This window comes from Ammospiza caudacuta, chromosome 6 (genome assembly GCF_027887145.1).
Source record: "Ammospiza caudacuta isolate bAmmCau1 chromosome 6, bAmmCau1.pri, whole genome shotgun sequence".
NCBI lineage: Eukaryota > Metazoa > Chordata > Aves > Passeriformes > Passerellidae > Ammospiza > Ammospiza caudacuta.
Genome location: NC_080598.1, coordinates 11,210,722 through 11,235,005, shown reverse-complemented (window position 1 = coordinate 11,235,005; position 24,284 = coordinate 11,210,722). Strand labels below are relative to the sequence as shown.

The following is a 24,284-nucleotide window of genomic DNA, read 5'->3' as shown; positions in this document are numbered from 1 at the left end:
AAAAGCCTGAATTAAGAACATGCTGAGCGCCAGAGAGAGAGCTTGGAGACACAGTCTGTTATTAAGCTTTCTGCATTAAACAATTAAATGAAGCAATTAGATTTCAGAAAGGAGACAATTATTTTAGGAATGAAACAAAGGCTGGAGGAAATGCAGCTGCCTGAGTGTGGAGAATGGAGAAAAGGAAATCAAAGCATTGTATTTGGAATGTTCACAACAACCAATTTGTGTAAGAGGATTTTTAATTAATAGTCTACAAAAGTCTTTTAACTCAGTAATGAAAATAATGCAATTTAAAAAAAGGAAACCACCTCAACATGTGATTACAATTGGTATCTTCAAAAATCACAAGCAAGTGCTGAAAGGGACTGAGGAGTGACATGGAAAAACAATTCTCCAAGATGAGAATTCTCATGAGATGGCACTTTTAACTCTCCACATGTTTTGATGTGCTGTTTTCTCAAGGCTGTGAGGAAAGATTACTCTCAGGAAACTAAGAGGAAAAAGATTTGAGTAATTCCTCACAGGCAGATAGTCTTGCAGAGCATCCTAAAGGATTTGATAAAATGGGCAATTAAGTTATTTGTCTTACTCACTCATGGCTTTAAGTGCAGGCTGACACTCCACAGAGCACCGAGCCTCTCTCAGTTCCTTCTGAGCACGTCCTCTAAAAGCCTGGCCAAGCTTAGACTAAACCAGAAGCCGGGCTTTTAATGAATTATAAACCAAATACAAGATCCTTAGCAGAGCACGGCTAGCAGAGGAGAAGAGAAGGAAGCCTGCCCAGGGGCAGCCTCTGCCCCAGGCACACTGGCACTCGAGTCTGGGCTCCCCAGGGCTGCCAGGGAATCCTTTTTTCCTTACACCTCCCTGAGTGACAGCATTGCTGCTGGCTAACTGCAGCCTGATTAGCACTTCTGAGAAGCTCGATGACAAAACACTTTGTTTTTTGTCTTTAATGTCCCAATAAGGGCACAGGTAACACAATGCCTGTTTAGCGCCACTCCTTGCTTTCAGAGTGTCCTTAACATCCACTTTCTCCCAGTCAGAGATCTTACTGCAGACAACAATCCCATCAAACAAGAAAAAAACCCCGTTCCATTTATTTTGGTTTTTTAAAGAATTATTTTTAATGAAATGTACACAGAATTATACAATATAAAATCTTAATTCAAGTTATAAAAATATGCATAGGAGTTCAAGGTGTTTAATTTGAAAATAAGATCGTCAACTGGATCAGACAACACTCCCTTACAAATTGCACCCTTTATCCCTCCCCCCAGTAAAAAGGGACATAATCAACATTTGAGCATCTCATAAAAACGATCTTAATTGGCCCTGAAGTATGGCACAGATGGGTGCAGTCTAGGTCATTTCCTTCAGACACAGTAAAAGGATGTACAAAATCCTTAGAGAAACAAGGTTTTTGCCTCCTGAAGCAGAATATTTCTTGTGAGGGCTAGGCTGATGAGTGCCTGGCTACAACAAACAGGTTATTCCAACTGATTCCTAAAATATCCTGCCTGTATGCAGTATACTCTTCCTATTTCACACAAATCTCCTCGGTGAAGCAGAAAACTCACTAAAAGTGGGTAAGAAAAGCACTTCAGCAGACTTGGAGGTGTTTGAGCACTCACCTAACATCCTGCTCACTTGCACTCCTCTGCTCCCAGGGATTGCTCAGAGGCAGGAAGGAACAGCTACTAGAGCAATCCTTTTCTTTATATACTGCAGCATGGATACACCTGATGTCTGTGAAACAAAGATCTCCAGAACACCTGAGCTTATCACCCAGCTGCACCTCAGCACCTCCTCCTGGGGAGCCAGGAATTGGCAATTGATACAAGTAAAGGGAATAAGAACTTGCCCAAAAGGCAGACGGGTGGCAACTCCTTTGCTTGGATACAACCAGTGATACTAAATACACCAAACTGGAAAGATACTGAGAATCAGCACACAATGGTTTGGGCAGGGGGGGACCTAAAAGATCATCCAGTTCCAACCAATGACTCTTTCCACCAGACCAGGTTGCTCCAAGTCCCATCCAGCCTGGCCTTGGGCACTTCAAGGAATGCGGAAAAGAATCAGGGAAGGGGAAAAACCCCTGACTGAAATGATTTTTCTGTCATGTGAACTTACAATGATTTACAGTTTCCACTAACTACAATACAGCATTCAAGCCTAACTATTTGAGCAAAAGGCACCATGTGCAATGAAAACTTGAAAATTAGCAGTGTTACAACATTTCTGCAGAGCAGTGACAGGTTATGCGCTGACACCCGGCCTTCACAGCAATGGCACCACATAAAAACAGCTTGGAAAGAGCTGAAATCCCACAGGTGCAGCAACAATAAAACCTCTTCCAGTATCTGGCCAGGCACTTGGGAGGTGTTTGCAGAAACACAGGATCCTACAGCTGTTCAAGCAGTAATGGTAGCATGGGATTCTCCCCTCTGAAGTCTCCCTGCATGTCCTCCACTGTGCAATTGTGCAGTTTCTCCAGCTGTAGGTCAGGTGTGAAGGCCACTGGCTGAAGGTTGTTCCAGATGAAAGCTGAGAGCTGCATCTGACAGAGGCTGGTGCATCCTGCTCCCCCTGAGAGTGGCTCACACCTTCCAGCACACAGGAGCAGCCTCTGGGACAGAGGCCACGGAAGGATGCCCAGCAAGGAGCCCCAAAGCATCCCCAGTTTGCAAAGAGGCTGCTGTGAACATCTTCTCTTGGACAGTTTCAGGAGAACTTCAGGATGCTGAAGGCACTTGGTGCAGACATTTGACTTCCATTTCAAATCCAGGCACGTTTTTTCCCAAGAAAGCCACCACAATAATTAGTGTCCCTCTTGCACTGCAGTCTGAGGTTACAGTTGTCTTAATATACTTTCATGGAGAGCAAATATATCTGACAAATTTCCTAAGATATTATTTTTTGCTACTCCAAAAGAAAAGACAGCACCCAGCTGAAACCTTTACTCTTTCTCCCTTTCACACTGTATTTATAATAGGCCATTTAAAAAAAAAAAATCCAACATCTCCATGAAATTTTAAATTCCAGTTGTTTCAGAAGTGTCCCATGGATGTATTTCCAGTGGAGATGCATCTGGAAAGTGTCTGCAGCAAAGCAAATCTTTTCAGGTGAGTGGCAGAACAAAAGCGTGAGAATTTCTATATAATGGGAGTTCAGATCTTCTGAAAGCTAAAATATCTTGAAATAAGCATCAAACTACAAAGTGCTCTATGAAAGGAATCTGTTTCCATGTCTGTTTCACCTGAGCACAAATTAACTTATTAAGGCACATAAATAAGTGGCAGCCAGTGATAGTTAATTTGGTTCAGAAGAGAAGAAGGCACTCTGACTTTTTTCATTCATAGTTTTACACTGTTTTCATTTGGTTCCACTGCTCACCTGTGAGAGCCTCTCTTCAATCAGGTCTGCCACCAATCTCAGGTTGCAGCGCTGGAGGGCTTTTATTAAGTCAGCCACCTTTGCATCCTTCCCCTTCCACTTCTGCCACTCCCGAAGTGCCTGAAAAACCATTTCCCCCAGGTCGTATCGATAGGCCACCTCCACCTTGTCCAGCTTCACGTCTGGCAGCCCGAGTTCTCGCATCAGCTTCTTCCAGTCCCTCCCAACATTGTCATGAATGACACCAAAAGCTACCTGCAGGAGACCTGAAACAGCAGAAGCACGTCAAGTCAGCCACGCACTTACTAAGAAACTCCAGAAAACGTTGAGAAGTTGTTGGTTCTATTTCAGCAAAACACCACTACTCCTGTTGCACTGCACATACTGGGAGTTCTACAGAAGCCACTGGATAGACTTGGAATCCCAGAAGATAAAAGAAAGACAAAAAAGAGGGGGGGAAGTTCCACCCTGAAAGACATTTGTGTACTCGTTTACTGGGGTTGCTGGGGAGCGATATATGCAGGTGTGAAAAGTGCGTATTTTATGACTGGGTTTTTGCAAATATTAAAATGAATATTATACGTGTTGTGTTAGAAAGTAATGCTGTATTAATTCTCTTAATAGTGTGTTAAATATAGTTTTAGATTATAACAAATGTTAAAACAGAAACTGTGCTATGTAGGATTTTTTTTTTAAAGAAAGGACTCACAGCGAGATAGCAGCCACAGGACACCTGAATCTTTCAGAGAAATAGAATTTATTGCCCCATTATCAGAAGAAGCAAACTTTTTCCTGCCTCGAAGGCGCTGTTAGGATTCAGAGGAAGAAGTTGATGATGACCAGAGGGAATCCTGTGTTTGAATGGAGTTTATGCATCATGTATGAAGTGCGTGAATATGCAACAGGCTGTTGTTTTAAGGGTTAATCCTTTGTTAACGTGGGTCCTTTTTCGGGCTCGTGCTGCCCAGAAGAAGGTACCTGGACTGTCCATAACTCTTCCTCTCTATTGTCTCGTTCTATCCTAATTCAAATTGTCCAAATTATTATTACTCTAATTGTATTACTATTTCAAAAACCATTTTATTACTATTAAACTTTTAAAATTTTAAAAACAAGTGATTGGCGTTTTTCACACGGGGATATAACTATATTAAAAAAAAAAAAAAAACAAAACGAAAACCCTCTGTAGAAAATAATCCACCTACCTTTTTCATGCTCATCTGGCTGATCCTCAGGGGCCTGGAGTTCCCCCTGTTCGAACTGCTCCACCAGTGCCAGCAGGTCGACCCTGCTGATTTTCCGCAGCAGCTGTTTCAGGAACTCCAGATTGTCGGGCGCGATGTGCCCCCGCTCCCTCAGGATGCTGAAGAGATCCAGGCCGACTCGCACCGCCTCACTCTTTCCCTTCGGGACTTTGTCGCGGCAGAGGAACGTCAGGTCCTTCACCTCCTTGGCCGACAGCTCCGAGGAAACGGAGAACAGCAGGCCCTGGAAAGGATCCAGGGCGCCGCGGCCCGCGGGGGGGACTTCGGCGTCCTGTCCCAGCCCTCTGAAGAGGAAATCCATTGCTGTTCGCGCGGGGCGACCTCCCGGGAACACGGAGAGACACCGCAGGGACGGCACGGTACCGGCCCCAGCGGGCCCGAGCGGCGGCCGGAACTCACGCGACCCGCGGCTTTCCCGCCCCAAGATGGCGGCCGCGCCGCCGCCCGTGAGGGAGGGCGCGCGCTCTGTCGCCGCCGCTGCCGCCTCAGCTGAGGTTGGGGACTCTCTGCCCCGAACCCCTCCCGAGGCGAACCGGCTTCTTTGGTGCTGCTGAATGCAGAGCGTGTGTTGGAGCCGAGCTCAGTGCGGCCGGTGTCGTGCTTCAGGAGAAGCCCCGGTGCCCTAGCGCCTCAGCCGTGGCCAGGTCACAAAATCACAGAGTCACAGAATCAAAGAATCACTGAATCACAGAACCAGAGTTACAGAGTCACAGAATCAAAGAATCACTGAATCACAGAACCAGAGTTACAGAGTCACAGAATCACAGAATCACTGAATCAGAGTGTGAAAAATGCGTGTATTTTATGCTTGGCTTTTCGCGAATATTAAAATGAATATTACATATGTTGTGTTAGAAAGTAATGCTGTATTAATTCTCTTAAGTAGTGTGTTAAATACAGTTTTAGGTTATAAAAATGTTAAAATAGAAACTGTGCTATGTAGGATACTACTTTTTTTTTTTTTTAAAGAAAGGACTTGCAGTGAGATAGCAGCCACAGGACACCTGCCTCTTTCAGAGAAAAAGAATTTATTGCCCTCTTATCAGAAGAAACTTCTTCCAGGAACGGTGACTCCACCTCTCTGGGCAGGCCGTTCCAATGTCTGATCACCTTTTCTGCCAAGGAATTCTGCCTAATATCCAACCTGAAGCTCTCCTGGTGCAGCTTAGACTGTGTCTTCTTGTCCTGCCACTTGTTCCCTGGAAGCAGAGCCTGACCTTCCCTAGCTGCCTTCTCCTGTCAGGGAATTGTGCAGAGCCAGAAGGTTCCCCCAAGCCTCCTTTTCTCCAGGCCGAGCCCCTTTCCCAGCTCCCTCAGCCTCTCCTGGTACTCCAGACCCTTTCCCAGATCCATTCCCTTCCCTGGACATGCTCCAGCCCCTCAACGACCTTCCTGAATCCAGGAACCCACACCTGTAGATTTCCTGGTTAATATTTAATAATTGGACTTTTTGTGAACACCTACCCCTATAAGACTTAATCTCTGTGTTTTTTTTTTTTTGGTGTTTTTTTTTTTTTTTTTTTTTTTTTTTTTTTTTTTTTTTAAGGTGGAAAGAAAAGCAGCACAAGGATGAAAGGTTCAGTATGGGCATGAGGAATCTCAGGGGCTACCTTCTGGCTCACTGAGATGAGCATGGAGACGGGAGGGACTTGGTCATTTTTCCCAAGGAAAAGGGGCTGGACAAGAAGAAAATCACCAGAGGAGGTTTAGGTGGGGTATTAGGAGACATTTCTTCACTGAAAGGTTGGACAGGCATTGGAACAAGCTGCCATGGGGAAGTGGTGGAGTCACCATCCCGGGAGAGATTTAAAAGATGTACAGATGTGGTGCTTTGAGACGTGGTAGAGGACTTGGCAGTGATGGCTTAATGGACTCAATAATCTTAGAGTTCTTTTCCAGCCTTAATTGTTCCATGGTTCTATGGTTCTATAAATGGTTTTCTCCACCAAGAGCAAGAAAGGCCCCAGCAGAGCCCTGCCCCCAAAGAGATGCCATTCCCATGGCTTCCCTGCCTGACAGCTGCCCAGGAATTCCTTTCTGCCCTCCCTGTGTGCCCCTGCTGCCCCCAGAGACGCCCAGCCTTTCCCTGGAAGCACAGGACATGCAGCCTGGCCTTTGTTCCTCACCAAGATTAATTGTGACACAAAGCACCTCCTGACCTTTAAAAGGCAAGAAATAGGGCAAATGTTAAGTCCCTGTATTTTAGAGGTGACTCTTACACAAGGTGAAAGGTTGTGAACTTTTCTTAAATGGGAAAGGTCAAGTTCACTCCATTGTTTTGTAGGTGCCTTTTGGCTTTTCTTCTCAGCACATGTAGATAGTTCAGAAATTTTTCTTGTTCCTTCTGTGAGCACTGGCATGTTGATTCCCCAAGTTACCCCGTTCCTAAGTTGTTTCCAGCACACTTTAATTTATTATTCTTACAGCACACTCACAGACCTATGTTCTCTCATTATAGAAGGGTTTCTGACTGATAAATGTACTCAAACACTATCATCTTCCTCATCTCAGTCTCCACTCACACATTCCAACGTGAAGACCAAGCCCCCAAAACATTTCTAAAACTCCCACAGGCACAAGCCCTCCTTAGATAAACCCACTAGATATTTTTGTTTATTCCCTAAATGCTGCAGACTAGAGGGAATTAACTTGTTACAGGGTCTCGTGGTAAAGGAAAAAGTGAGAGGAATTGCCACTGTGAATCTGAGCTGGGACAAGATGTGCCTGATTTAAGAGGTGCATTTTTTTTTTTTTTTTTTTTTGCTGCCCTGAATATACTTTAAATTCAAGGAAAGTCATTAGCAAAAAGGGTAGCATAGGAGAAATGTATTTGCTGTGTGTGCATTAATTAATGAAGCAGGAGTAACCCTTGTAATGGTATAAGAAGTATAAAATCCAGTTAAATAAAATTCCTTTTAAATTTTGCCAGCAAAAGTCAAAACAGCAGGGACCAAATCACATGGCACCTGGTGATGGCAACCAGCCAAATTCAGAGACAAATCTGTGAGAGGGAAGTCCAAATCAGCACAATTTATAATTTTATTTTCTATATCCTGACATGCAATTGAAGACAACATCAACTGAGGTTTTAATGAGTTCATCCAAACCTGGTGGTCAGATTCAGCACTGTGAAAGTGACACTGCACATTTATGTAATTCCAAAGGTGTCTAAATTAGTAACAAAAGTGAAACTGAAAGACACAAATCTATGTTCAATTAAGACTCTTAAATGCTTTTAAACTCACTCCTATGGGAAGGCAGAGTGATTGAGCAGGGTCTTCTATTCTGTCTGAACCTGACTTGGATGCATTCACCGATGAAAATACCCCAAGCAATAAATTGCTTTATTCCAGTGATTTCCTTTGGAAGCAGTTTGTGGGGTTTTGGCAAAGGAAATATTAGGTGAGCCTAACAGATTGTAATCACTTCTGTGTCAGAATAAAACTTAATAGAAATGATTTATTGGAGTAGCTCGGATTTCAGTGGAAGTTTCCCAGAAATTTAAGTGCCCTGAATGATCCGGTTCCCAACCAAATTTCTCAGGTTTCTCGAGGCAAGATGAGTCCTTGCAAAATACTGCAGAGGGAGCTCGAAGCCTGGGAGTGCCTCGGACTTAGCTTTGACTCCACGGTCCTTGCGGGAGGAGCAGGGCACAGAGAGCGGGGAAAGGCTGATTTCAGCAGAGCCCTCGGGGAGGTGTCAGTCGCCAGGACATCCCGGCAACGCCGCCCATCCGGGGACTGCACAAATGGCCAAGTGCGGGGCTGTCCTGAGGCGTGTTGCTGTGGAAACTCGGGAAGAGCCTTCCCTATTTCCAGCCAAGGCAAGCAACATTCTGCTGGTGCAGAAAAACTGGAGTGTTTGGGAGCTGCTGTGTTTTCAAGTGAAGCAGCTTTGATAATTTCTTTATTTCCCATGCAATGCAGTAGCACATATCCCAGGGGGACTTAAAATCCTTATCCTGACAATTCTGAGAGACAGGTTGGGCAAACACCTTGGCACAGACTGTGCTGAGGAACTGTTTCTCTTTTGAGGCCCAGGTGATTGTACACTTCTTTTAATATACCTGCTCTTGTCTTCCAAGGGAATTAATGACCTCTCCTTTTTTATTTGCTGGCTTCGAGATAAGAGGAGATTTTGCATAAAAACTCAACCCTGTCCCTACTAGCAGAATTGAGCTACAAGAGGTTTTTAGTTTGCTTCCTGCTTTTTTACTCCTATGCTGAATAAACTGATTTCCATAAAATTTTTTAGTGTACTTATCCAATGCCTCTCACCCATTTTTTGCAAAACCCTAAAATGCACATTTTCAGCAAAGAGAAAACTGTTTCTGTATTTTCTTTTGTGAATGAATTGATCTGTACACGTTTATTTTGTCAGCTATCACCCCTCTGTTGCTATAACATCCAGTCTAGAAAGAAGTGCTCTGATAAAGAAACTCGTTTGTGAAGAGACTGAGGGTCTTAGGAGAAAACTGTCCCTGACAAAAAGGCCCGTAAGAAATGTCAAATTATTGTGGGTTGAGAGAGAAAATTAGAAGCAGAGTGTGGGAAAAGTAAATAAGTACTGAAAAGAGAGTGAACTCTGGCATGACTAGGTTGTATACAGATAAAAAATCTGGCCAAGTAACAACAACAACAAGCAATAAGTTGTTAACAGATGCTTGAACTTAATATTGAAACAGCAGAAGTGTTGATATAATTCTGTTGATACAGTTCTGTTGTGTTATTGTTGGCAGAAGAAGTTAGTTTAACTTTAGGGGAAGGGTAAATTGTAGACTTTTGTTTATTTGCTCCAGCTAAAAAACCTCTGACTTGACTTTTTACCTATTTTTGTAGTGAATTTTCATCATACCATGGAAGTATGAAATCATTCAAACAAACATTTCACATGTCAATAAAGCTGTGTGCATATATTAGCCCAGCACACCTCATTCCTCTAAACCATATTTATTACTTCAGCTCTGCAACATCAATTTTGGACTTGGAAAAACAGAAGAACAGAGAAGACAGAGAGCAAGGGTTGTTTGTGAAGGAATGTCATTGTGAAATGACAAAATGTCCCCAAATAACAGTGTATGATCATTAAATCTCTTTTGGGGCCTTTTCTATTTCTGTTCAGTTCAGTTCCTGCTCTGTGACTGGCTGAGGGCAAAGCAAAGCAAATTGAGATCCAAACTGGAAGTTGCTATTCATGCAGGGAAATAATCCAGCAGCTCTGATTGCCAGGCTTGGAAGCTAATACTGATTCATTTCTGCAGAGTATGTATAATTTGTTCTTTATTTTCCTGAGCTGCTGTATTGCTAGTTCCTAAACCAGATAAAACCATGAAAAGGTAAATACTTACCACAGTAACATTTATTTTCTCTAAATTGAGGTGTTTTTCTTCATTCTCCATCTTTGTATTAGAAAATACAATATTCTGAGCAGCTATAAAATAAAGGTTAGGATAACAAAAATAATTATTTTGCAGAAAACTGATCCATTTTGCACCACTTTGGAGTATTTCTTACAAGCATGTAATTAGTTCTGTGCCACAGGACTTCATCCTCCCACCCAAGGAGAGGTTTTCTTCCCTTACTGAGGAGCAGCACTCCATTGCCTGCTGAAGAGCATTGCAGTTGAAATAATGGCAGCAGGGATTTATCTTCTTTTTTTTTTTTTTTTTTTTTTTTTGGTGTATGAATATTCAGCTCTTATCTCTTCTGTACTAACAGACTCTGCTTTGGACCTGGTAAAAAATGGAAAATTTTTCCCAACCATGTCCCTGCATCCAGCCTGCAGAGACCAGAAAATATCCAAATATCTCTCAAAGGTACTGAAATTTTGCTTTAATAAATAAAAATGAGTGAGCCTGTCACACTTACTTGATTTTTGAGTTAAATTCAGGTATTGTGAAATCACTATTTTGACTGGAGAGAATGACAAGCCAAGAGGTGGGGGTTATTTCCTAGAAACAAGCATTGCTTTATATATCTGTGATTTTCATTCTTTTCAGGACGTGCCAGTGCAGTATTTTCCATCTGAGTCACTGTCCTGGAGGTTGGAAGGTGCAAGTTTTTTACTCAATTCCGATTAGAGAGGGAGTGCCTCATGTGCTCAAGCCCAGGGCACTTATTATCCAGTTATTTCCTTTTAAAACATGAATAGTTTCACGTGGCCACCAAGTGATACAGGATATGACTGGGTGAATTACTCACAGGGATTTAGATATCATAAATAAGAAAGCAAATCTGGTTTCATCATCCCTCTCCCTTGATTCTTTGGGGAGGAAGTATTATTTTCTGCTCTCTGAAGAAATGCTGTAATTTGAGCTGGTCCGCAGTGCTGTGGTCAGACCCAGATACCAGCTAGTCCTAAACCACAATTTTTAGCCCATTTTCATACACAAACTTGTGGGAAACTTGTTGCATTTGTTCCCAGAGATGAAGAGTCTAGAAGGGGAGCGTGACTTCCTGAGAGAAGGCTGGATTAATCTGATACAAAATATAGCATTTATTTATTTTCCTTGCTGTCTGTATACTTCAGAAGAAGTGAGGAAGTTACAAATGCCACAGCTTGGTGCCAGAAAAGCCACAGAGTTTTTTCTTTTTCCTTGTGTAGATACAACCAAGATTAAATGACTTGTAGCATAGGACCAGCCCCGAGCTCACCCTCTCTGTTCACTCAAATGCACATCTAACCATACTTTGCTGTTCTTCACCAGTTTTGGAGTGAGGCTTTTGAAAGGGAGCCTGTACCACATCTTTGCCCAGCCCCTAAACCTAGCAGTGATTAATTCATTGCCACTTCTCATCCCCAAGAAGCCCCAGAGGCAATTACCAGCTTAGCTCAGCTGCTCTAAGGCAAGCCTTGTGAAGAGGTGGAGGAACTTGGTTTCAGAAGCCAAAGGCGGAGAGGCAAAAGGGAAGAGGTTCAGTAGAAGTTCAGCAGTGCCTCTCACTTTACTTCTTTCTCTCATTGAAGACAGGATGAAGGTGGAGCTGGAGTTCATGTTGATTTGCTTGCAGGAGTTTCACTGTTCCTTCCCTGCTCACAACTCCCCTTTTCCACTGCCAGCAGTGCCTGGGGAGAGCAAAATGCCCAAACAGCGCCAGGAGTCAGAGCCCACCAGCCTGCAGACACACAGGGCACACACACCACCTCTAGCAGTAAACCCAGGGCAGTCTGGCCTGCTGGGATTTATTGCTTCCCCACTTGCTGGCTAATTACCTGCAATTGCCTTCCTTCATTACCTGGAGATGTATTTCAGAGATTAATGCTTTGAGAAATGTGAGCTGCTCCTGTAATTACACACTGCTGCCATGACAGATGGGAATTCCAGGCTCAGCTCCATTCCTCCCACAGGACCAAAACCTTCCAGCTTCCATCTCCCCACGAGACCTGTGGCATTGCCTGGCTGGGTGTGGTTGGGATGGCATGTGGGAACACTGTCAGAGGCTGCCCCATCACCCACCTACAAGGGGAATCCATCCTTTTTCCAGAAAAACTAACTTGGGTCTGGGAACAGCAGGCAAAAGCCTTTTCTTCTTCTCTTCCCTACTGTGCATCTTTTCCTTAGCTCCATCTCATAGTTCAGCTGAGAAGATAACAACTATTTTCTCATTTAGCAGTAAAAACAGGGAATAACCATTTCTTCTCTTATAAGATTGCTTAACCTCATGCCTCTTGCTCTGAGAAATGGACTTTATTACACTTAAGCTTGTTCAGCACAAACACTCTGCTAAATATTTTCTGTTTTGATTCTTGTTTCCCATGGCCATCTGAACAGATACGTTTCCTGTTTTGGCATGAATTTTTTTCCAGAGATGGTACTAAGCCAGATGAAAGCTATGACCTCAGAATCTTCAATTTTCTTGGATTTTCCAAGGCCTTTGCCTCATGGCAACCAGCACAATGGTGCACCCAACTCTTTACTGCTCTCACAACGCATCTGCATCAATTTATGTTGGCTTTAGCTAACACTGAAGGTTAGAAAAGTAACCTACAAAAACTGTTTTTATTCTATCCAAAGTGAAACCAATCACTCAATAAGTACCTCTTAACCTTATGCAAAGCACACTGAAGGGAATCAATAGGAATATTTTCTTTGGCTTCAGGTGGCTGACACAGCCTTAAAAATTAGGATAGAGTTAAAATTCAAAACAAGCCACATTCATAGTTAGTTTTTTCTTCAGAAAGGCCTGTTGGGCTAAAAAAAGAAGGTTAAAAAAAGAACTTTGGTTTTTCTCTGCTATACTAAAAATGGCATGTTGTGTTTGGTTATGGAATAAATAGTGCTCAAATGTGCAAAGAATTGAACCAGAGTTTGAATGGAATTCATATAAATTTTAAGATGGGTTTTTTCCAGTGGTGAGAGGAAGAGAACTTGTGTACTCTGAAAACTTCGTAGGAAAATATAAATGCACTCAAGTGATGCACAGAGCTCTAGGAGAGGTCAGACTCCGGAGGTATCAGGATGAAAAGTAAATTATTATTGCTTATTGGAAATCACAACAGCCAAAAAGATCATTAACAGCTCAGGACCAGAGAGCGTAGGGGGGTTAAAAATAGAAATGTGTCTGTGCCTTGATGTGAGACTTATTCACCCTTAAGCTATTTAAGACTGCAAAATATTTGTAGGACAGTATCTTGGAAACACAATGACATGGAAATCCAGGAGATTCAGACTCACACAGGCAGCCCTTGGGGTGGGAGCAGCTTCCTCCTTGGATGCACCGACTGAAGTCGTGTTTTTGCTACCACCCTTGCATGGCAAACAGCAAACAGTGATTCAGCAATGGCTCAGAAATGGCCCCTGCAGCCATTTCCAGCAGGAATTTTCCCTGTGGTCTGCATTTTCTCTTGGACCAAGCAAATGGATGCCATGACTTTCCTCTTCAATACCTTAAGATGTTGGGTTTGAGACTTTTCTTTTCTTTGATCAAATCTGGGCTGGGAAATGGTTTTGTGCTTATGGTTTTGGGCCAGAAGCATGCCAAGAACAGGCTGACTGCATGTCATGGACGTGGTGTCATACATGCCATACAATTCAACACAGAATTCAGCTTTGTACTTGCACAATTGAAATATTTGCTTTGCTATCTTTCATCAAACCTGGTCACTGTGAGTCACATCAAGGCAGGTATTCTTTGATCATTTCCAGATCCCTGCTTCCCTGTTTTAAGTTTCCTTTTTTCCCCCCTCTATTCCAGTAAATTCTTTCTAGCACAATCCTGCCTCAAATTTGCTATTGTTAAAAGCAAACCTCTTTTTTTTTTTGCATCCCAAATATGAAACAACTTTCAGGAAAAGTACCACAACCACAGTGCAAGTGGTTTTCTGGGTTATCTTACATCTAATGAGCTCGTATGTATTATTTTGTCTTTAATAACTGACAATCCCATACAGTTACCAGCCAGACTGTGGTTTATCCGTTTCTGGTGTCCATATCCATTCTCTCAGGACACAATTCCCACCCTTCCAAACTAAATTTCCTGACTTGGGGCATTAATACTCTCCATCCAGGAAAGGAGGGCTGGTGTAAAGCCTCATGCTTTGCCTTCTCACACAACAGTTAAATGGGAAAAGGAGGGAAAAATTGCAATCAGCAACTGAGTTTCTGAGGCCAGCCTTGCTTGGACAGGTCCCTCAGGGCAGTGGAAATGTGACAGTCACAGTGTGAGCCATTCTGCAGCCAAAAAGTCCCTTTGTACTCCTGGAGATGGATTTCTGGTGGGACTCACTCATCTCCAAGTGGGTCTCTAAAGCTGCTCAAACACCAGACCTGCCTGGCACATTTTTAGGGAGATGTCTGTACATTCAGAGTACAAGGAGGGCTGGGAACAGAACCTGTCCCACAGGAGAGACTCTTGGATATTTAAGTTTATTTCAAATAAGTGTTCAAAGAAAAAGAAAGAAAGAAAAAAACAAAATAAAACAGATTTAGTATATATTTGCTTTTCTTAAAAAATGACTCCATGAAATAATTTTATAGATATCTGAGTAGTAATACAGATTTTTATATACAAAATTCCATTTCAAACAATTTACTGTACAAAAGAAAGTATAAGCAACTGTTACTATTCCATGATTTCAGCAAATAATGAAAAATTCAGATAAGTATGTGTTCAGGATATAGTTCCACCATTTACAGGAATGTCAGTATTAAGTTGGGAACACTTTCAGGTCAGTATTTACAGATTAAATCCCCTTCGAGGACGATCCCTAACATTTCTCCTCAGAATAGGTAGTTTGGCTTTCTCCTGGATCTTTTGGGCTACCAAGGAATGAGAGGAAAAACAGGTTTGCAACAAATGTGTGGACAGAATTCTGCTTGATTTCTCCCCAGTCCTATTGCAGTCAGTGGGCCTGATCTGGTAAACATTTACTAACCAGGCATTACATTTATGTGGGTATAAACCAGGCAGGATTTGGCCCTACAGCAACATGCTATCATAAGTTACAAATTTTAAAAATAGTGACATTCCTGCAAGTCAAAATACAACAGAAACAAGAGTTAACAAAATATAAGCCCTTTATTAATAAAAATCTTTGGTTGGATCAGTATTTTAAATAAGCATCAAGAATATTTGGTTAATACCATTTTCTTTCTTCCACATAATTTCTCTTTTGGTACCTTCTTTGGACAGACTACAGAAAAATATCAAGTTTATCACATACTTTAAAACAAATAAATATATCAAAAGCTATATATGGCATTCTTTTTAGAGTTCTAGCATTAATCTTTAAATTAGTTTGGCAAAGAAAAAAAAGAAAGAAAAAAAGAAATAACTAACCTCTTGAAAAGAGTTTGGTTTTGTAACAAACCATACAGTAGTTAGACTTTAAAGAAATCTTTCCTTTTTATTTTCTTTTTCAGTTTTATAATGCAAGTGCCATGGACAAGACAAAGCAATAAAAGAAATTAGGTTAATTGCACCAATATTATTTGGAAGTGCAGTTTATCGGTCAACAAAGCAAAACAAAAACATATTATGCTTAAAAAGAGCTGTACTGATGGGATTTAGCTAGTCATGGTAAGTAAGGATTTCAGACTTATACTTCAGGGAAAAGCTCCTTGTACAAAAGACAGAGGATTTTAAGACAAAAGAAAAGTCCTGTAACTAGCTGAAGGTCTGGTCCTGTAGCCCCAGTGCAGGCAAAGCTTCCACTGAAGACAGCAAGTGGGATGCATTTGGGATTTCCTCCTCTGGCACAGCCTCTGGGAAGTGCCAGCCAACAGCAGGAAATCTGTGGGAAAAGCTGGCTGTGAAACACCGGGGCAAGCACTCCCTTCTCCTGCTCCAGAGGGCTACAGGGAAAAGCCAGGCTGGGGCAGGGATGTGCTGAAACACCAGGGAAAAGGGAATTTCCTCAGCAACAGCAGCGTGTGAGTGCTTGGCAGGGCAGTGAGAGTCACTGGAGCTCTCTGTGTGCTCATTAGCTCAGGGCATTCAACAAATGCTCCGTGACCATGGGCCTGCTGGGAGGATCTCTGCAATTGTGCTGCTGCTGCTGCTGCCAAGAAAGCACTGCCCAGAATCCCTGTGCTAATGTTTCCAGAGGCAGTGGTGCCTCAGGGAGGGTCTGGAGGCTGCCACAAGTCCCCCCCACATCTTTGGGACTCCAAAGCTCAGATTCACAAAGCTAAACCCAGCCTTGGGAAGCAAGTCAGTCTGGAAGGCTTTATGGAATACTAGGGAATACTGATTTTGCGTATCATTTAGCAAGCTACCCCATGGACCTTCAAACCTGGCTTTCCAAAAATAGTTCCAACTAGCAGTAATGACTTCAAATTTACCTTTATTTCATTAGCTAATTGATAGGCTAAGATCAGATTCTCAGAGAATATCTCTAGCAAGATTGTCATAAGTACCTGCATTTCTTAATGCACGCCAACGTCGATAGTGCTACCTCAGGATGAAATACAGAAACTCCCTGCATTACTGCTTGTGCAAAAGAAAAAACAAAACAAAAAACCCCCCCAACATTGTCAGAAATAGAATGTGGTCCTCCATGTTTGCAAGAAGGGCATTTCTCACAAAGATGGGAGCGAAATGGCAGCACATCCTTCAACATGCACCGGGGTGTCCGTACCGGAGTCCTGCCCTTGGCGCCATGGCTTTTGTCTCTGGAATGCCCCGACAGCCTCAGCTCTCTCTCTCCTAAACGTCCAGAGGATAGGAATGGCAGGAGGACAAGCTCCCACTGCGGCTCCTCGAGAGCCTGGGACTGTGGTTGTTGCAGTTTTCCCCTTTTCTCTTGTCCTTGTCTTTCCAGGTTTCCAGCATCTGCAGCTTGCCTTGCTCTTCCCTCATGAAGACCTCCACCATGAGAACTTTCTCCTTGTGAATCTGCTGACTAATGTCCTTGGGAATGTCTGGGATAATCCAGTCAACAAATTCACTCATGAACATGACCAAGTTCTGAAAATGAAGTTGTGAGAAAGTGTCAGTGGGGCCAAATTAAAGGGTGGCTGTAGGGAAAGGAGAGGGCACTTAGGAAGGAAAAATGAAGAAAGGACAGTATTTGAGTTGGACTACGGGACCAAATTCCCTTCAACTGCTTTGTGCATGCTAGAAGTAGAGAAATACATCAGGTATTGATTGACCTCTATGATTTCTGTACCAATCCTGACACTGCAGCCACTTAGAAATCGAAAGGAATTTGCAATTGGTGAGTGGTTTGTGAGATTTTCATCAGGAAGGCATAAGCAAATACAAGGGGTTAAAATGGTAAAAGTTGAAATTGAAAACTTTTCTAATTGAAAAACTTTGATTCAAGGAAAGGGTGGTCTTTCCCAAAAAGATAATTTTTTATCAAAAAAACCCAATAGAAGTTTTGAAACAAGTTATTCAGATAAGGCAGACTTAAAACATCTGTGTCACAATAAGTAGCATCACTGCTGTGATTAAATAATGTCTTTTAAGAACAAATCACAAGATTTTGGCCTCTTATTCAGACACAAAGTAAACCTGAACTTGGAAAATTTTGAAAATCTCATTTCTTGGCTAGCTCTAAAAATGATTTTGGGTTAAATTTATGCTGCCTCAGTGAAATTGTTGATGTCCTACAGGAGAAATTGGTGGAACCTAATTAGTATCAGCCTTGTGCTTTGCTGGTCTCTAAGGTCATTAAATTGTTCTGCATCAAACCAGCTCAAGGAATCCCTGGGGATGAATTTTTCCACTGAGGATATACCAATGCCTGGGTGGGTGGGACAAAGAGGGTGATGAAGATGGGCAAATTTCTTTGGCTTTTCCATGAAACAACTGAGAAAGAAGATATTTCTTTGGCCCAATAACTTATTTCCAAGTGCCTGCAGTGTCACCTACCTGGAAAACTATCACAAATGCCAATCTTGCTGCTAGGACAGCCCAGAAATCCTTTGAAATGTCATATTTGTTTTCAGACCAGGGGGGTTCTCTATAATCTTTGTACCTGCAAAACAAGACTCAGTAAATCAGGGGTGCAATTCAGAAATGTTGGCACAGGAAGGGGTTATTAACAAACAATAAATGGAACTGTTTAAAACAAAGTTCACTGTGTTAATCTCTCAGAAACAAGACACAGATGAAACTCTCCCACAGCCTTCAAATTAGCCTTAAAATTAAAGGTTAATTCATCTTAATACCCTCTGATTACTACATATAATATCAATTTTGCATAACACAGAGTAAACTACACAGCTCAGGTGATTTATTTTAAGATAGGTAAAAAGGCAACATATATTTTTCAAACTAATTTTAAAGACAAAAATACTGGTCTCAGATTCATAGAACATGTTTAACATGTGATTAGCAAAAGGTTGAAGCTAAATTTTGCCCAGTGGAGAGAAGAGAATTTTTCCTTAGCTATGGCTCATAGAAAATCTATGTGTTGATAAACAAGACCAAGAAAAATACATTAAATTCAAAACCACAGCATCCTGTCAATATTTTGAAAGAATTAGGGCTCTGCATTTTCAAATTATTTTAAAATCCTTGGGATAAGGATGGGATTGAAAGAAGACAGCGGCTGGGAGTGGAAAGCAAATAAATCTGGCATTTTGCCTTTGGACCATGATGCCAACACTTCCATTCTGTGCTGAAACATGTTTGCCAGCCTTGCTTAACCTCTGCCCAGAGAGCAGCAGGAGGAAACCAGGAGAAAGTAAAAGCAAGCAAAGCTACTGAAAATGCAGCTTGGGTTGGTTTTGCTTGCATCTCTGAGCAAATTTTCTGTTTAGAGGTCATTTCACCATATTAACTTGCACTATTCAAATGCATAAAGAATTTAATATAAAATAATATGATTCAAAGGCAAGGTTTTTTACTTGGTCAGTTATGGTGATATTTTTACTATGCATGTATTAAAGTCCTCTTTGTTTCTTTCTCCCCTTGAATATCTCTTCCTTCCTTACTCTCCTCTTCCCCTTCCTCCCTCTGTTGTCCCCTTTTCAGCTTTGCTGGTCTAAGTGCTTTCACTGTCAGATTAGAACTGTCAATTCTAAGAATGTATTAGCTGAAATTGTTAAACACAATTTTCCTTCAAACATGAAAATAGATATGAATTGTCACAGGCATGCAAATTTCTCCTGTGTGATGACACTATAAATAAGTCTTAAGTTCCAGTGCAGATAAGGATGCTACTGCTCTCATCAGGAATTGGGAACTGGACAAAAAAAGAGGCCTTGGTCATTATATCATGACATGACATCAGAGGGACATAATTTTCTTCCCTTAAAGCACCATTGTGCTGTTTATCATTATCTGTCTCCGTTCCTGGAAAAGGGAATCCATAATAATAAAAATCTTTGCATGGACAAGCTCTGAATTTAATTAACAATAATCTCCATTTCCCAAAATAAGCACTAAATAATATTCAGGTCTGTGGTTACTTAATATGTAAGCAAGATGTTCAAGGCAAAGCAAGATGTTCAAGGCAATGGATCCACCTTGTATAAAAGGCTAGCAAGGTGCTAAAAAGGTATTGGAAATACAAAGACTCTGCCCCAGGAATGTAAGAATTTGCCACATTCTCAGCCAGCTGTGAAAACACTTGGCATTAGCGATCATTCAAGAGAGTACCTGCATATCTGAACCTCGTAGCCAAGATCCAGGGGGTCGTTGGGAGCTGTTCCTGCTTGGAAATCGCTGACATTAAAAGAGGATAGTGTATGGTTGACGAAGCCATGCATGGTGCCATTCTCACTGTACATGTACAGGTACACGAGGCGTGGAATGAAGTCGGATGTGAATGAGATCACAAATGCCTGAGCCACAAGAGTAGAGAGTGAGCGCGGTGTCCAGGCAGAGCTTCACTTCATCACATCCTCAACCATGACTTGCCCAAACCACTCACACCACACTCAGGGGAGCCCAAGGGCCCTGAGAGTGGAGCATTCACTGCACCAGCAAGGGATTGCTCACTGCACCAGCAAGGGATTGCTCACTGCCCGCTCTCCTGAGGTGCAGCGTATTCCCTGGAGCAGTGCTACGCCAGCTGAGCTGTCTGTGTGGGTGACAACCTGGGCCCCCAAAAATGGAGCAGCTGCACCCCCCAGCACCAGGGGAGAGCTACCACAGCTCTGCTTCCCTGTGTCCCCGTCACAGCTTCTCCCTGTTGCCTTGGACAAGGCCCAACTGATTGATTTCCAGCTGCTTTTCCGTCCTGCAAACAACCCACGGTGATTTGACTCTTCAAAGTCTCATTGCATTGAAAAATGTTAATTGTGTGTGGTGCTTAACTTCATCAAGATAAAAGGATGAGGAGACTGAGCCCAGTTCTATTTTTATGGCCACAGAAGTTGCATTTCATCCAGTTATTTAAAATTTTCTGAAAATATCGTGGGGAAAAGGCACAGCAGTCAATTGGGCTGAGTTCCTCATGACTTTAGCCTTCCTCATTTATCATCATTATGAAACATTGCCACTGGCACAAATCTCATGTACATGTGGAACAAACAGTACAAAATGTTTTACTTATTTTATGGTAAAGAGAAGCAGTACATTGATCAAAGAGGGAAAACTAACACTGAGTATTGGCGAGGAAAGACTACACGACTACACAGAACAAAAGAGAAAAACAGAGAAATTATTTCCAAAGGAAAAGAGGAGAAATGGGAAAGACAAACTAAGGCAGCACACCAAAAGAATGGGTTTGCCATAGCACAACAGAACCCTGGGGACAAAATGAAGGGATTTCAAGTCTGGATAATGTAAAAAAAAACCCAAGGGAGTCCATAGCCATGTGGCCATGAGCCCTACAGAGCCCCTGCTTTGCTGCACTGCAAACATGTTGAATTTCAGCTGGCCTTTGTTTTCATCTTTCCCTCAGCTGAGGTGCAAAGAGGATGATCATTGTGGATGTCTATTCACATAGAATAGTACAGAAGTACATGCATTAATATATTAAGACCTGCTAAATTTTTGTGAAATGTTGAAATAAACCTTTTTTTTTTCAGGATTATCGAAGCTCTCTGAGTAGAAGCAATGCAGCTTGAGGGTAGATCGATGGAGGGATTCTGCACTCTGAGGAGCTGGACTGGTTCTCACCTTACCCAAAATAGCATTGAAATGAAAAAATACATCTTTTGCTACTGAGAGTATTTCAAAAGAGTAAAAGTAAGCAGCTGTGGTCATATTTGTTTGAAGGACAGAACTGTTTTACAAAAACATTCTGGAAAAAAGCAGCAGTGACTACTTACTACTTTATATTATTGCTCCTGCCATCACAGCTTGAAAATAAACACAGCAACTCATCCTCAAATATTTCCAAAAATTTCTCAATCATATACTTTCACTTGATTGAAGGGATTTTGTACTGAAATAAAACTAATGGAGCAGAATGGAACAGCCAGCCTATTGAATTCAAATTTAAGTCATGCTGATTTACTTACGTTTATGATGACAGCAAGCTTTCCAATACCTCTGAGGATATTATACCAGATTCCTGAGGAAGGAGACAAACATGTAAATGCTGTTCTAGTCCTTAAAATGAGATAAATTACATCTGCAGTTAACAGAGTTGGGAGCATGTATGATTGTGCTGAGCTAGTTATATTTTAAATAGAAAAAGAACAAATTATAAAAAGTTAATTCAATGGCTTGTAAGCAAAAGGAGTCCAACTGTGTTTTGGAACCTATTTTTTTCAGGTTTTGAAGAATGGGGTTGAACTGCAATGAGTTGCAATTAACACATCCTCAGAAACAAAAAATAATCAAAACCCCACCACAATCAAAAAAGTCAACATCACTCTCCCAATCAATTCCACCAGCAATCTGAACCTGCAGCATAAATCAGGGAGGCACAACAAAACACCCCCAAAGCAAAGTCGTGGCAAAACATGATGTGTCCTTCAAGTCTGGGATGATCCCTAGGGCACAAGGATGAGCCCAAAGAAAAACTCTGCCTGTACTGCAGCAGAATGAACTTAGAGTTTAATAACAGATAAACTTCTGCTCTTGCTGCTTGGGTCTGTAACAAGGACAGTTATTTTATTTCTACTTTTATTTTTATTGTAATGAGCTTTTGATTCATAAGGAAACACCATTTGGGAGAAGCAGCTCCTCATTACAAACACCCATAGGTGTGAGCCCCCTGTAAGGGCAGGACTTGGCTCTTGTTCCCACACAGCCACAGAGCCCAGCTCCAGCTCCATCCACTGCAGTTTGCATCCTTCTGACCTTCCTGCTGAGCAGGGACAGAGGGATCCATATACCCACAGGCTTTTGAGTCTCCTCTCATTCCCAAGAGTATTTCTGAGGCCAGTGCAGAGTTGTTAAATGCGGAAATTTTTGCTTCTGCACGAAAACTGCATTGCCAAGAAGGGCTGTTGATGTCAGAACTGTGTGAGATATTTTGCTACTGCATTGATCATTTTGATTTAAAAAGTGGTAATATTTACTTAATGAAATATTCATCTGAATTTAAAGCTTTGGTCTTCCTATTTTAAAGGTAAAGCCTCAATAAATTATGACAATTCACAGGTAGGCCACAGCTGAATGTTTTGACTTTTCCTATAAATATCTCCCTGTTATTGAAACTAGCTGAGCATAACAATATCCTGCCATCAATCCAGGAATAAACAAACAGGGATACAATAACAATATCCACTTACCTATATCCTTTGCTCTCACTGCTACCGGTCTCCTCAGCTCAGTAACAAATTTTTTGGCATCCAGACGGATTTCAATGATGTTGTTCAATAAAGCAAACAAAGGTGCCAGAGGGAAGGAGGCAACAAACAAAGTTACAAACCCAAACTGGATAACTGGAAAGAAAAAGAAAACATTTCAGTGCCTGTTGTCAGTATTTACCAAATGCACCCATCACCACATCAGTGCCAGTCCCTAAATTCTGATGAGGTGATGACTTCTGGGAGACTCAATCCCATTTTCTGTGTCAGGCACAGTTTGCATGATGGCTGCTCTATTTGGGTATGGAAGGCCCAGTTGCCGCCATGTAAAAGGCAAGGCAATAGTAACCAGAAGGATGGGGAAGCTCCTAAAACAATTTTTCCGCGGGCAAAGCTGGCACAGGAGTCACCTGAAGGAGTGGGATTATGGCAGTGACCATGCTGGCTCTACCTACGCTTGCCATGTTCCACCTGGCAGGTTTTTGGCCTTCACTGGAAGCTATGGAAAGGACATGGCTGATTCCTGCCTCTTCCAGGAATAACTTGCTTCCTATAACCTGGGATCATATTTGCTTTTTGTATGGATGTCATGCTCATCCTGGTACTGCCAGTGCCCATCTTTCTCCTGTTACTTCCAAATGCTGATCTCAGTAACAGCATCTTTTCTTATTTTTAGGAACTGGCAGCATGGCCATTCAGTTTGTCCCACTGAATTCCCATCTGCTTCAAGTACTCTGAACATCAAGGTCACCAGATATTCTAATTTATCTCACTCAACATGACATACTACTTGAAAAAAAAATTCGATGCGATCTGTCAAGTACAACCAGGTCTACAGACAAGCACTGCTCTCAGAAGATTTAGTTCAGATATCAGATAAAAGACTCTGGTGTGGAAATAATCAAATCTGAACTAACTTACTTCCAGTGAAGGGTTCAACTGATGGTAAAATATGCCTCACAATCTCAAGTAGATGCCACTTAATCATTTGCATTTGAAACTTGACAGTGATATGTTACATGGCTTGAAACAAAAGATCTAAAATATCATTCTACAGTAAGGGCTTGCAAACAGCAGAGAGCACAATTCAGCCCTCCAGCAGCCAGGGTTGGCTGAAACATGCTCCAGTCCAACTGAACACGTTAATAATTCAGTTATCTCATATCCACTGTCTGCTGAATGTACAGTTCAAAAAGCTCAGCTCTCCATCCCAATTAGTCACAATAATTACAGTTTAAAATGCCTTCTTTCCACCTCACTCACTCATTTCCATGTACTCAGGGGTGAGTCCAGCAAAGGGCTCCAGGTTATAGTCCACTTCATAGCGCTGCTTTTTCTTCATGTGCTCTTCATGGTCTAGAGAACGCCGACGCTTCAATTTCAAGTATCGTATAAACTTCTTCATTTTTCTGAGGGGAATGGAGACAATTTGCTGAGCACTCCATTCTGCTCACTCAGTGCTCATTTCTCAGTTGTTTTGCATTGCCAGGCACAATAATTAAAATAAGAAAGTACAG

At 42.0% G+C, this 24,284-nt stretch overlaps 2 protein-coding genes across 2 annotated transcripts in view; both read right to left on the bottom strand.

Moving 5' to 3' along the window:
• Window positions 1–1,119: 1,119 nt before the first annotated feature.
• On the bottom strand, window positions 1,120–5,038 carry FADD (Fas associated via death domain). Its single transcript, XM_058807218.1, has 2 exons — window positions 4,608–5,038; window positions 1,120–3,668 (listed from the first exon to the last, which is right to left on the bottom strand). The coding sequence occupies exons 1-2, from the start codon at window positions 4,966–4,968 to the stop codon at window positions 3,382–3,384; spliced, it is 648 nt and encodes a 215-aa protein (XP_058663201.1). The 5' UTR covers window positions 4,969–5,038; the 3' UTR covers window positions 1,120–3,381.
• A 9,519-nt stretch (window positions 5,039–14,557) lies between these two features.
• The window catches only part of ANO1 (anoctamin 1), a 71,372-nt gene continuing 61,645 nt past the window's right edge, over window positions 14,558–24,284 (bottom strand). Inside the window, exons 21-26 of the mRNA XM_058806256.1 lie at window positions 24,031–24,176; window positions 22,750–22,902; window positions 21,529–21,581; window positions 19,718–19,902; window positions 17,984–18,089; window positions 14,558–17,074 (exon numbers count right to left, since the gene is read on the bottom strand). Of these exons, the coding sequence (XP_058662239.1) occupies window positions 16,814–17,074; window positions 17,984–18,089; window positions 19,718–19,902; window positions 21,529–21,581; window positions 22,750–22,902; window positions 24,031–24,176 (904 nt within the window). The 3' untranslated portion in view covers window positions 14,558–16,813. The remainder of the gene's footprint in view (window positions 17,075–17,983; window positions 18,090–19,717; window positions 19,903–21,528; window positions 21,582–22,749; window positions 22,903–24,030; window positions 24,177–24,284) is intronic.

Bases quoted from the DNA above. Each gene is read 5' to 3' on its own strand.
- FADD (XM_058807218.1), bottom strand. From the start codon at position 4,968: ATGGATTTCCTCTTCAGAGGGCTGGGACAGGACGCCGAAGTCCCCCCC. The intron at 3,669-4,607 runs GTAGGTGGATTA...CTGCTGTTTCAG, and splicing joins GCCAGATGAGCATGAAAAAG to GTCTCCTGCAGGTAGCTTTT.